Source organism: Malus domestica, chromosome 01 (assembly GCF_042453785.1).
Source record: "Malus domestica chromosome 01, GDT2T_hap1".
Taxonomy (NCBI): domain Eukaryota; kingdom Viridiplantae; phylum Streptophyta; class Magnoliopsida; order Rosales; family Rosaceae; genus Malus; species Malus domestica.
This window is the reverse complement of record NC_091661.1, coordinates 13,082,170-13,095,605: the sequence shown is the minus strand read 5'-3', so window position 1 is coordinate 13,095,605 and position 13,436 is coordinate 13,082,170. Positions and strand designations below refer to the sequence as shown.

Here is a 13,436-nt window from a genome sequence, read left to right as displayed (position 1 = left end):
TTTAATTTTTTTTTATCACTAATCGATTCAGTTTTCCCGCTCGGCGGTTTTTATGCCCACCCCTACTTCCTATCCGCGGTGTCATTGAGAGATAGGGAGGGTACGACAATGGCATCGGGTAGGGACATATTTTTCCATCATATAGATTATAGACTGAAAAACAATAAGCCTGAATATCATTCTACCCACTCCTAAAAGTACAATCATATGGAAATTGTAAAATTACTTGATCTAATTTTCACACTGACTTTCAAAAAATAGCACAAGTGTGGCATACATTATCAAAATGATCAAGATCGTACATTATCAAATAAATTAATCTACAAACTTATCAGTTATAAAACATCTTACGATGCGAAAAAAGCAAAAATTTCTGTGCTACAAAAAATGATCAAACAAATGAGTTCCGAGCTTGGAGAGCTTCTTGTAGGCAAATGACGGCACCATCATAATTTAAGAACCCCATAAACCAGAACTCATGGTTATCAACGGAGATAACCTGAATGTACTTTTCGGCAGAGTTCGATCTGCTTGACGATGGATTGACTGCTTTAAGCTGATGTAACGGGATAACCACCTATTATAATTCTCGTGTCAACGGAAATTAGTACAAATATCAGTTAACAACTCGTTAACCAAAATATGACTCACTCTAATACACCACATATGATCGTTTCTTTTCAAAAAAAAAAAAAAAAAAAAAATACACCACATATGATCGAGAGCAAATAAACAAAACATTTCAATGATATATACTTAAAACTCCTCAAATAAACCCCGCTCTCTAATTTCCTTCTGCCAATGCAATCTGCAAAGTTGTTCCTCATCTTTCTTTTCAGTGAAAAGTTTTCACAACACATGTACAAAAGTACAAACATGATATGACTACAGAAATATTACCACCAGCAGTTGTGCGACTCAGTATATTTTACTAATACATCTTCATCAAGAGTCAAGAAAATTATATAAGGGAGAACAAGCATAAGAAAATAGAGTATAATTATTTACTATAGCTTCCCTACACCGTGGTAATTATTTCCAGGTTTTGTTTCCAATGCCAAGTGAATTCACTTGCTAATCTAGCCAGAACCTTCAACAAGGTTGATTACTAATGAAGATCACAAGTCCACTTAAGCTAACAAAAATACCGAACCAAACTATCAAAGCAAAGGGCCCCAAATTCTACAACACAAATCATGTTGAAAATTAAAGTTGAGCCAATACGGTTAATCAGTTAATGTGAGACTAAACAATCTCATAAACAAGCTCACTGAAGTATAAATCAAGGCTGAAACTCACGAACATTTTTTTTGCTATACATAGGGCTAAGCCTAAAAATGCAAATACTCAGCTCAGCACTTGCCCAACTATATGCAACATCTTGAAAACTTTCGGTGAGCAAAGTTGAAATGGACGAAAAATACTTGCAGTGCAGAGGTTTATAAATTCCGAGAGAATTACATCAGAACCAAATTATATACCTTACGTGTCAGATATTAAGTGTCGATATAGGCCTACCACTGTCGAATCTATTTCCCTTCACTACTTAGTTGCAGTCACCATCAAATTAGAACACAACGGGGAATTTCCCTCAGATGTCTAGTGGCACGATTTTCTATTATGAAAAACTATCACGATTTTCTAATTTGAAAAACTATAAATCAGTCAATAACGCACCCCTTAAAATAGTTGCTAGTTAATTGAAATCCTATATTTGGAAAAAACTTCAAAAGACACAAAAGTAAGGCACGTGCAAACTTACCTTGTAATAGCTCCATTCAGTTTGGCTCTCAGCTTTGTATGAAATGGGATTATCACTGCAATAGGCAAGCTTTGCAGTAGAAACATATAAAACTCCCATGACTGGACCAGCTGATGTGGACAAGTAACATGCAAATGAATTTTGAAGTTGCTCCCCGGGAGTTGTCTCAAAGGTTGATCGAAAGATCTTCTCGTAACCACCTTCTGCTAGAACCTTTGTTCCTTGTGCAATTCTTCCCATGGCAGCATCAGCAAAACTGGGGCTTGTTTTTACTAGTTTGAAAGAAAACAGGATGATTAGTGCCTTCATCCATCACAACCAATGTTTAGGATCAACAAAATACACTAACTAAAATATAGAAAGAGGTAAGATAAACAGAGAAAACAAAATCGGGGAGACCAAGGGAGATTGCAATTTCGTTTCCTCTTACGAAAGCAGACTTTTCTGGGCATTCAGTGTGAACAAAACAAAAGCTTTCGACGGATTAAGTTCAAACGGTTAGAAAAACTGGAGACTGGTACTAAAAACCACAATGTACCGAACAACTTTCAGGCACCTGGCGCTAAGCGTTTTACAAGAATTTTCAGCAAATCTTCCTCACAAATTTTGAACTTTCAATTCTCATGTCAATCAAAAGATCTACCATATAAAATTAGCGCACACACACACCACACCTATACTTTTACTTAACAAAACAACCAAGGAAGCCGAATTCGAACCTAATCTTAACACAAATCCTATGATTAAAATTAGGGTAATGCTAGGGAGACCAAATTTTTAAACCAAATTTACGAACCAAATGATTTGCCACCGATAAGAAATAAGCACATTAATAATCCAATTATCAATGTCATTTGATTTACAAAATTTAGTTTAGAAATTTGGTCTCCTAGCATTATAACAACAACAAAAACAAAGTCTTTGCCCACTAAATGGGGAGAAATTTGGTCTCCTAGCATTACCCTTAAAAATATACGTTAAAATTAATTGAAACGTAGTAAATGAGCAGAGATCAACAAGAAGAAGAAACAAAAAGGAAGCAGAAACCCACAGTGCTGCCACGTGTTTCCGGCGAGATCCTCCGCCTTCTTCGTAGCTTCCCCCACCGACTTCCTCCACCTCCCAAACACGTTCCGCACAGTCTCCACCGAATCTAACCATGCACGCATACACAATAAATACGTATCCACAATCTTCAAACATATATACAAATCCAAATAAGGAGAAAAATACGGAAGCACAGATACCGACCTTTGAATGAGAGAGATTGTGAGAGCGTAGGGGAGGGAGCCACGTATGTATTGGATCCCTGATGGGAAGAATGATCCGACGCGGCAGCGTGCGACTCGGACACCAATTCCGGGCTCCAACGAACCGATTTCTTCGACCCAGAACCCATGGGAGTGGAGACCGCCTCCGTCAGAGTCGGCTGAGCCTGAGCCTGCGAGCCCATCACGAAGCTCGCCCAGTTCGCATCGCCATTCGGGGCTTCGGCTGCAGACTTTGGGTTCGGATCCTGGGCGGTGGGCTTGGGCGAGTCCATCGTTCGGTCTAGAAGATTCCGGTGCTGACGCGGGATCGAATTGGCGCGTGGTGATCTGGTTTCTCTGTGTGTGCGATTGATTATTCAGTTTTCTTCTCTTTTTTTTTCTTTTTTTTTCTTTTTTTTTTTTTTTCTTTTTTTTTCTTTTTTGGAAAACTAACCAAACCCCCCTCATCTCCAAACTTTCATTTTAATCGTAAGGACAAAACAAAATAATACCTAAAATGGGCATGTAAAAGAAGATAAGAGAGATAGCAATTTAAGGGAGAAAACATTTCAGGGATATCACATGCAAAAATTGTGCATCAGGAGACAAACCATGTAGCAAATTCACATGCAAAAGGAGACAAGCAAGTTCACATGCAAAGCAAAATTCCGACCACGTTTCAGAAACAGTGCTGACAATTTCAGCAACAGTAGAAACATAGTGACAAATGACAAGTACCAAGGAAATGTCCACACCATTTATTTTCCATTGTATCCTCATTCAGTCTCTATATAAGGGGAGTTTTATTCATTGAAAAGATACATCAATCACTCAACACCTAAACACCCTACACTTATACTCACACCATCTTCATACTCTCAAGCATCCGTAGTCTTCATAGCATCCTTGTAAACACTTCCTTGTAAACATTTTCTTGTAAATGACTATCTTTGTAAACATTCCATATATCAATAAAAGTTCAAGTTTACATATTCAAGCAATCTCCAAGTCTTAAGTAAGCTTTCTTTACTTTCTTTGGTGTATTTGTTAAATTCGACTTTTTGTCTAAAACAGGAAAACACTATTGTAATTATATTATTAACCTGCTAAACTAACGATCATACTTTGTTCGAGCACTTTGTTATAGTTGAATGCTTGCCATATAAATAAATGGACATTAACCAGGGTACCTCTGAGTTCGTCGTACCTCTGAGTTCAGCCGTGAAGGCCTTATACTTGTATTGTGAGTGACCGTCATGCTAAAACATGTCGAGTTCCATGTGCAAGGTTTTATGTCTAGTTGTTATAATGGTCATCCGACTATTTAATCGAGCATGCTGTGCGAATCTAGTATCAGAGCCAAGTTTAGCATTTTAATAGTATAATTATAATAGTAAAGTACCTTGAGGAAGGAAGTCATTGATACAGCTGATATCATATTTGTTTATTGTGTATGAACAACAGATATATTATCCTTGTAGACCTTGCCAACCACAACCACCAAGTATTTATTGTCCCAACACCCAACTATAACTAGCATAAAGAGAAAATTAGCATATATATCCAAAAGAATAAGCAGGACTTTGAAGAAGCAAAAGTTTTATCTTGGTTATCTTAAACATCCTTTATTTATTCATAAATATAATAACATAGAAGTGCATCATAAAGTTTTAGAAGCAAAAAGAGCAACAGATCAAGTTTTAGAGACCTTGAGAGAAGAAAGAGAGTTTCTAAGAAATCAGTTAGCCATAACTCTAGAGAAAAGTAGACTGTAGTTTATGATAGATTACCTTAATTTAGAAATTAGTAAACCTCAAAAAAGAAAAATAATCTTAGACCAAAATGGTTTAGTTTGTTATTTTCCAATGAGAAAGCATAATCATATTTTGCATAGTGAAGAAAATCCACAAGCCAATAGTATTGTAAATTTTATTGTAGATCTTGTTATTTTCCAATAGATAAATTATTAGTTTAATTATTAATTTAATGACCGATTCTAGAACTAGCAGAAAATATCCAAGTTTTGAAAGAAATTATTAAGTTGGACAAAGAACCAGTAGGTTTAACAGATTTTTCAACACAAGTAGCCAATAGTAATATTCCCATTAGGCAAAATAATTTGATTATTCAATTAGTTTTAAGTTTGGTTGAAAAATTAGATCAAGTTGAAGAACAAATAGCAGAAATAAACCAAATTTTACATAACGCATCTTCATCACTTCCACCATCTTTGCTAAATAAATTAGAAAATTTAACTTTAAGTGTAAATAACAATATTAGAAGATCTAAGCTAAATCTTTTTTATAATAGAAAATGGAATTCTTTAGGAAAAAAGGAAAATAAGTAGTTAAAGCTGAAGATATTTATCCAAATGAAGAAGAAGCACACGAATTTATTAAAAGAGGTTTTGAGAGAACCCAGAAAAATAAATATAACCTGTACCAATTAGGTTTATTCGAAAACAGAATTAGAATTGTAAGTAGCATTAGTCAACATGAAGTTAGCTGTATTAATAAAAAAGTTACACTTAATTTAATTAGTAAGGAAGCAGTTATGCATTTGAGAAAATCACATTTTAGTGAGATTCATATAGGAACAATATTAATTGGAATAGCAGGATTAACTTGAGCATATGTAGGCACAAAGACATTAGTATACATATATAATGATAGATGAGATAATCACCAACAAGCAGCAATGGCAATAGCTAAAGCAGACTTAAGTTCAAACTTAGCAGTCATAGGTTATATTCCAAATTATGTTATGACAATTAATTAATTTAGTAAATATATTAAAGTAAGCATAAGAACAAAAAAATTATAATATGAAAGGAGAATATAAAAATTTATGTATTAGCTCTCTAATGTATATTGATAAAGTGTCTGATAAATAAAATCATAAGTTTAATTTAGAATTTCAAAATTTAGTTCAAACATTTGGTAGTAAATATGTAAATATGATAGAAGCAAAACTGTAGATACTAGCTTTTTAGAAGGAACTCAGTGGACATTACCTAATTTACAAGTAGCAAGAAATAGACAACCAGATAAAGTACAAATATATGAAACTAGTACAGGTCAAGCAACAATTAGGTTTAGTAACTACAAGCAACTAGAAAAAAATAGAAGAGGATGAAAGTGAAATCGAAAATGAGAGTATACATATGGCTTTTGATAATCTAGATATTAATTTAGTCGAGAAATTTTTTTATCATGTTGTAGATAAACTTATAGAAGATATTAACCATTTAGATGAAGAATAGTACTTAGAAAAATATAGGACATATGATTTTGGACTACATAGAATTTCAAATGAAGAGATGAAAAAAATTAATTTTAGAAATAGGAGTAGAACATATTTTAGGATCAAAAGAATATAATAATTTATTAGAATTGAAAGAAGAATGTAATCCAGCAGAAGAAAGTAGTACATCAGGAGCAGAAAATCCAGGACACGCAAGTATGACTGATCAACAATTTTTGAGACCAACAAATGAATAATATAATGAAAAAGCAAAAGTAGATTACATAGAAGAAAGTTTGATAAAACCACCTATAAAAAATACGATTCCATACTTGAGAGAGTTAGAACAAATAAATATAGCATGTAACATATTAAATTTAGATAATGTAGATCCCCAAGATTGGGAGAGAACTATTGAGAGATGGGAGAAAGGTTGCGTACATGCAGCATTAATGTTAGATTTTAGAAATTCACAAAATATGTTAGATTACTTTGAACATACTTTGGATGGTTTAATTTTTTATTATTTTCAGTCATGGAAAGTCCAAAATCCAGAACAACATTAGGCAACTAAAACACATTTTAAATTAGATGGTTTTGTTACTTTAATTAAACAAGAATTTTTAGATGATAATAGGTTAGATGGTAGAAGTGAACAACAACAAATAAGAGCAATTAGAAATTTAGAACAATTACAATTTTGTGATTTACAGTATATAGCTGAGTATACCACAGATTTCTTTAAATATTTAGGAAGAACATGTAGAATTAGTAATATTAATTTATTAGATACTTATATGACAAAAATAAAAGAACCAATAGGAGAAAAGATTTGGAATGAATGACAAAAGCATCCAAAGAAAAATGATATTGCAATAGGACCTAGAATTCAATATGTATATGATATACTTAGACAAGAGTGTAGCCAAATAAAAGTTAAAAGGTAGATTAGGAAACAATTTTATATGAGCTGTAAAAATATAGATTTACCACAACAGTATGGTTGTAATAAGAAAAACAAGCATAAGAAAATATACAAAAAGAAATATAAGTCATACAAACCATACAAACAACATAAGACCTTCAAGAACATATAAAAAAAGAAAATATATTCCAAAACAATTTAGGAAAAGAAGTGGCAGACCTTGGATTAGAAAATATAAAGCACCAAAAGATAAGAGTAGTTGTAAATGTTATTCATGTGGAGAGACTGGACATCTTAGAAATAAATGTCCAAAATTAGGAAAACAGTCCAGAGAAAAAGTACATTTAATGGAGTTGTTTAAGTTAGGAGAAGATGAAGATATACAATCAATATATAGTTTAGATGATTTAAATGATAATGAGAATATTTATAGTATAGAAAATATAAATATGATAGATTCAGACTCGAAAGATTCAAGTAGCACAAATAGTGATTTAGAAGAGTATATGTGTGCCTTCATAGAAGAACAACATGAAGAAGAGTATAAATACATTAATTTAGGTTGGCCGGAAAAATGTCATACGTGTAATAAATTAGTTGCAAATAAATACTATAATATAAGTGTTATAATAATAAGTTATTAGAAATTAATTCAACAGAATCACAAGAATATACTGAAATATTAGGAAATACTGTTTATAGTATAGAAAAGCCAAAAAATAGTTTTTTAATTACTATAAATTGTGAAATAGAATTAGCAAAAGAACATAAGATACAAACAACAGCTATGATAGATACATGGAGTACAATGAGTGTCATAAGAGAAGAGTTAGTACCAGAAAAATATAGACAAAAATTAGCAAAACCTGTGAGAATAACACAGTTTGATGAAAGATCAGTTTACTTAACACATTGCATTAATAATGAGTTTATTAAAGTAGAAAAACAACAATTTAATTTACCATTAACATTTGTTTCACCAGTACGATCATACCCATTCATTTTAGGTTTAAAGTTTTTGAAAAGTTTACATGGTTTTTTATTTATGAATTCTAATATAACATTTCTCAAAAGAGGTATTACAATAACTGACAAAAGTAATCCTGTAAACGCATACAAAAGCATAAGTACAGAAGAATCTAGTGACTAAGATAATTATTATTTAAAAAACTCAAAAGAAAATGATGAGCATAATAACATAAAAGAGTTTGATGAAGAAATATTTGAATATGAATATCCAATTATAGAAGAAGGAAATCATATAAAAATATTACAGTTAAATAAACCAAAGAGTTTAGAAGAATTGTTACAATTAGCAGAACAAACTAAAATTATAGGAGAAGACCCACAATTGCATTAGAATAAAAATAAAATATTAGTAAAATTAGATATAATTAACCCAAATTTAACCATAAAAATAGCTGATATGCCATGTAGTTTATTAGATAAATAAGAGTTTGAACAGCAAATAAAAGAATTGTTAAATTTAAAAGTAATAAGACCCTTTAAGTCTAGACATAGATCAACAACATTTATAGTAAGAAAACATTCAGAGCTCAAGAGAGGCAAGACTAGAATAGTTTATAATTACAAAAGATTAAAGGATAATACGTATGAAGATAGTTATAAGTTACCAAATAAAGATGAGCTTATAAATAAAATTCAAGAGAGTAAATATTTTAGTAAATTTGATTGTAAATCAGGATTTTGGAAAATACGATTAGCAGAAGAATCAATTGTGTGACAGCCCGTCCCTGATTTTAAGAGTTTTAAAGTTTTAATAAAGGATTTTACAAAAAATGCCCGTTGAGGTACGCGCATTATTCGAGGTTAATCATTGTGTCGTGCCTTCTAAGATTTGTTTTCTTGACATATCCTCGTAGTACTCGTCGCTACGAACGTGTGGGCGCTGACGGTTCGTTATTTGGAGTTATAACGAAAAAGATTTTAAAGTTTGAAGTTTGGGCATTTTATAAATTTTATTATTAAAATTTGGATGGCCCAGATTTAATGAAGAATTAAATTGATGGCTTGGATGTAAGGAAAACAAAAATAAATAAATATAAGTGAAAGAAGGTTTGTGTGTGTGTGTGTGCGTGAGAGGAAGAAACAGAGGAAGGAGATTGGGCAGAAATGCCCAATCGGGACAAGAGAGAAGAAGGCATCAGGAGGGATTGAGAGAGAGAGAAGCCGACCAATCAGAAAAGAGGAAAGGAGGAAAGGAGAGAGGGCGAGAAGCGGAGGAGAGAAGATCAGAAAACGGGTTTTCCCCCAACCCGTTTACCCGCGACACCCACACCCAAATTCCGACGATTTTCACCGGAATTCTCACAAATTGGATCAAGGTACCACTTCCAATCAACACCTAGGCCTTCCCTCTTCATGTTTCACCCCAAAAATCATAAAATTTGATGGTGAATTGGTGAAGAACGCACCCGTGGTGCCGTGACTTTCTTGTCCAAATTCTTCAAATCTTGAAATGTTTTCTTTCAATTACTACACCATTATCATTTCCTTAGGACCTAGAACAAAGCCCAAACATTGGTTGGGACGACGGAGTTGATTTGAAGACGAATTGGAACTCACCCAATTCTAGGGTCTGCACAGATTTTGGTGAAATTGAAGTGTTTCCAGGCCAAATTGGCCTTGGCCTCAGGTATAAAGTTTACTCTACTCATTGAGATATTCAATTCTGTATTTTTTGAGAATTTTTTGAAATAGTTGGATTTTCTGGCGAGCCGAGGCGGCCAACCGCCACCTGCGGCGGCCCGTGCGGCGGCGCGTGGCCAATCGCCTGCCAATGTCATTGTTAGCATGTGTTTAAGGTTCTAGGTTCAGTTTTGATAATTGTTGGACATAAATTGAGTAATTGAACCTAGGTTCGTTACGATTCGTGGTTAGGTAAAAATGTGAATTGACGATCCGACCGTTGGATCGTCACCAAACTTTGATATGTTGTAATACATAATATTTGAGGATTATAGGAACTTACGGATCGGGAATCCGATATACGGATCTTTTGGAATTGGAGTTGTAAGTTCATAATGTAGAATGTTAACAGTCACTTGGTTTTGGAAATTGACGGAGATCCGACCGTTGGATGGTAATGAAATTTTAGGATGATGTCCTAGAGGTATATTGTGGACCTCTGGAAGTTATGGATTTGAAATCTGAGTTGCAGATCTTCCGAATCGAACTACGTAGTGACGTGTCTTATATAAGTTATATATTTTATCGATATGAATTCTGAGGTTGGATTTGATTATTGTTCTAGGCGCTGATCGTCACGACGCCTTGATGTGTGGTGCTAGGGAGTTGTTGGGCGAACTCCAGGTGAGTGGACAGTTTTTTTTTTTTCGTATTACCTATATACTATTAATTGTCCCAGAAATTGAATTTATATGAAATTATGTTTTCAATTGCCATGATGCATATTATAAATTATATGAATTGATATTGATGCATATATATATGTGAATTGGTGCTGTGGACACACAGGTGAGTATCAGGTGAGTTTATATGGTTTATATGAATGAATGATGATGTGAATTATGTTGAGAGCTCGTAACCTGCACCCCTGGTGTTAGTGCTTATGTTATGCACCCTGCATCACACGCTCACCTTGGATCCAAGTAGATGCTAGTCGTACAGACCACTAGAGGTGGTTCCGACATACTAGTCGTACAGACCACTAGAGGTGGTTCCGACATGCCAGTCACACAGACCATTAGAGGGGTTTCGACTGGTAGGTGACCTTAGATTATGTGCACAGATGATTAATGAGAGAAGCACTAGAGCGTATTATTTCACCATCTTAGTCGTACAGACTACTATAGGGAGTTCCGACTTATGTGCAGTGTAGTGCCGTACAGGTCACAGTTGGTGACTCCGGCAGGGCCGTACAGGTCACAGTTGGTGACTCCGGCTGGATAGGATATTGAGCTATAGAATCAACCGTACAGGACCACTGTAGGGTCTCCGGTTGATTTATTATTTTACCTGATTTATATTGATGCATTCATATTATATTTTGGCATATGGCTTCGCATGGCATATTCTTTCTGAAAAGCGTTGAAGGATTATAATTTGAGCTTTTGATGATATATATATATATATATATATATATATATATATATGTATATGTTTATATATTATTATGTTATTTTCTGGGAAAGTATCCGGGCTTTACAGCGAGGGGCTAGAAATGTTTTAAAGGAAATGTTTTCGAAAAACTTTGTTGTACTGACCCACTCAATTTTGTTTTGCGCCCCTCCAGGTTCTAGTTAGCAGAGCTTTGGTGGCTACGAGGAATCCAGCGGTGTTCTAACAGAAGTCACAAAAGTAGGACTCCCCCTCGGGTGTTTCATCATGGTAATTGTATTTTTTTAAAGCTTCCGAACTGTGTAAATGGTTACGTCACACTCACGTGACGGCCAGCACGCCCTCCTTCGGGACGGGGTGTGTCAAATTGAGTGGACATCTTTTACTTGTCCATAAGGACATTTTGAGTGACTTGTTATGACATTTGGACTTAAAAATGCTCCATTGATCTTTCAAAGAAAGATGGACCAAATTTTCAAGAAACATGATAACTTTTGTAGTGTTTATGTAGATGATATATTGGTATATAGTAAAAATAGAAATGAACATAGGAAGCACATAGAGATAGTTTTACAAGAATTTATCAATAAAGGAATTGTGATTAGCGAAAATAAAATAGCATTAGAAAAGCAAGATATAGAGTTTTTAGGAATGTATATCAAGTCAAGTACGATACAATTACAATATCACATAGCTAAAAAGGTTTTAGAATTTCCAGATAAGTTGAAAGATAAAAAATAGTTACAAGTATTTTTAGGATTGTTAAATTATGCAAGGAATTTTATCCCTGATTTAGGAAGAAAAATAACAGTATTACATAGTAAAACTAGCAAAACATGACAAAAATATTTTAATAGTGAAGATATTAAATTAGTTCAAAATGTAAAAGAAGAAATTACTAAATTTAAGCCATTAACATTACCATTAGATGATAGTTATAAAATAGTTGAAACAGACGCTTCATCATTAGGATGGGCAGGTATACTATACTAGAAAAAGAACAAGGAGTCTCCAAAGTCTAACGAACAAGTTTGTAGATAATCATCAGGAAAATTTAGTGATGTACAGTTAAGATTACCATTAACAGATTTATAAATTTTAGGAATAATTAACTCACTTGAAACATTCTCTTTATTTTTACATAATGAAGTATTTACGATTAGAACAGATGCCAAAATATAATTTCTCATTATAACAAGATACATGCTAATAAACAAGCAACCCGAAGATAGGTTAATTTTGTTGATTCAATTACAGGAAATGGTTTTAAACGAATTTTTGAACATATAAAAGGTAATGACAATACATTAGCTGATATCTTATCAAGATTAATTTGTTGAACATGTATGTAATATCGTGGACCATCATCCTAAAGCACAAGACCACAAGGCAAAATAGCACCTTTTAGTAACATAATGATGCACCATCAACCTTCACCATTTAGTGGATTCCAAAATAGCATAAGCAGATCAACATCACCACCAGTACCTACTTTCAACTTTAATAGCAATATTGTTGAAGGAATAAGAAATCCAACTCTGAGGTATAGGTCAAGAGTACCAGGGCTTTCTGATAGGCAACATGTTCTCTTAGATAATTTTTGGAATATCCAAATCAAACAGCCAAGCATGAGGTTAGGTCATGAAAAATTAATTAGAGCCTTAGAATAAGAGTTTGATAGCTTTAATTTTAATTTCCACCAAAGCCAGCAGCATATTCATTCTCTTGAGCATAAACTTCAAACCATTTCTAGAGACCATGAGTCATTACTTAGTAAGTTTACCAAAATGAACCAAGAACCTCAATCTCTTATAATGCAGCAGAAGGCAAGTGAGACCCTGAAAAGAGAATGGAAAATAGGTTTGTAAACTTATCAGCATAAGAATAAAAGAAAAGAGGTTATTGAACCCATAGAACAAGAAGCTAATGAGCTCATAGAAGAAATTAAGATTGAGCTCCTAGAAGAAGACATTGAAATTGAGCAACATCAAAATAATGAACAGCATCAACTCCTAAGTGACAAAGAAAAATAAGAAAAATATGAAAGTTTTCTTAGGAATATATCTTTAGACTTAATAATAGATAATATTTTATTAGAAGAAAATTCAAAAGCAATGTTAGTACCAAATTATATTGGGCCTCGTTACTTGGACTT

The 13,436-nt window shown here is 33.4% G+C and overlaps 1 protein-coding gene and 1 long non-coding RNA gene across 2 annotated transcripts; one reads left to right on the top strand and one right to left on the bottom strand.

The window, feature by feature from the left end:
- Positions 1 to 222: 222 nt before the first annotated feature.
- LOC103429114 (GLABRA2 expression modulator-like) lies at positions 223 to 3,537 on the bottom strand. Its single transcript, XM_070823191.1, has 4 exons — positions 3,014 to 3,537; positions 2,814 to 2,915; positions 1,763 to 2,034; positions 223 to 577 (listed from the first exon to the last, which is right to left on the bottom strand). Exons 1-4 carry the CDS (start codon positions 3,303 to 3,305, stop codon positions 392 to 394), a joined length of 852 nt encoding a protein of 283 aa, XP_070679292.1. The 5' UTR covers positions 3,306 to 3,537; the 3' UTR covers positions 223 to 391.
- A 6,263-nt stretch (positions 3,538 to 9,800) lies between these two features.
- On the top strand, positions 9,801 to 11,566 carry LOC139195842 (uncharacterized). Its single transcript, XR_011580894.1, has 3 exons — positions 9,801 to 9,836; positions 10,455 to 10,513; positions 11,457 to 11,566. It is a non-coding gene; the product is annotated as an uncharacterized lncRNA (long non-coding RNA).
- The last annotated feature ends 1,870 nt before the right edge of the window (positions 11,567 to 13,436 follow it).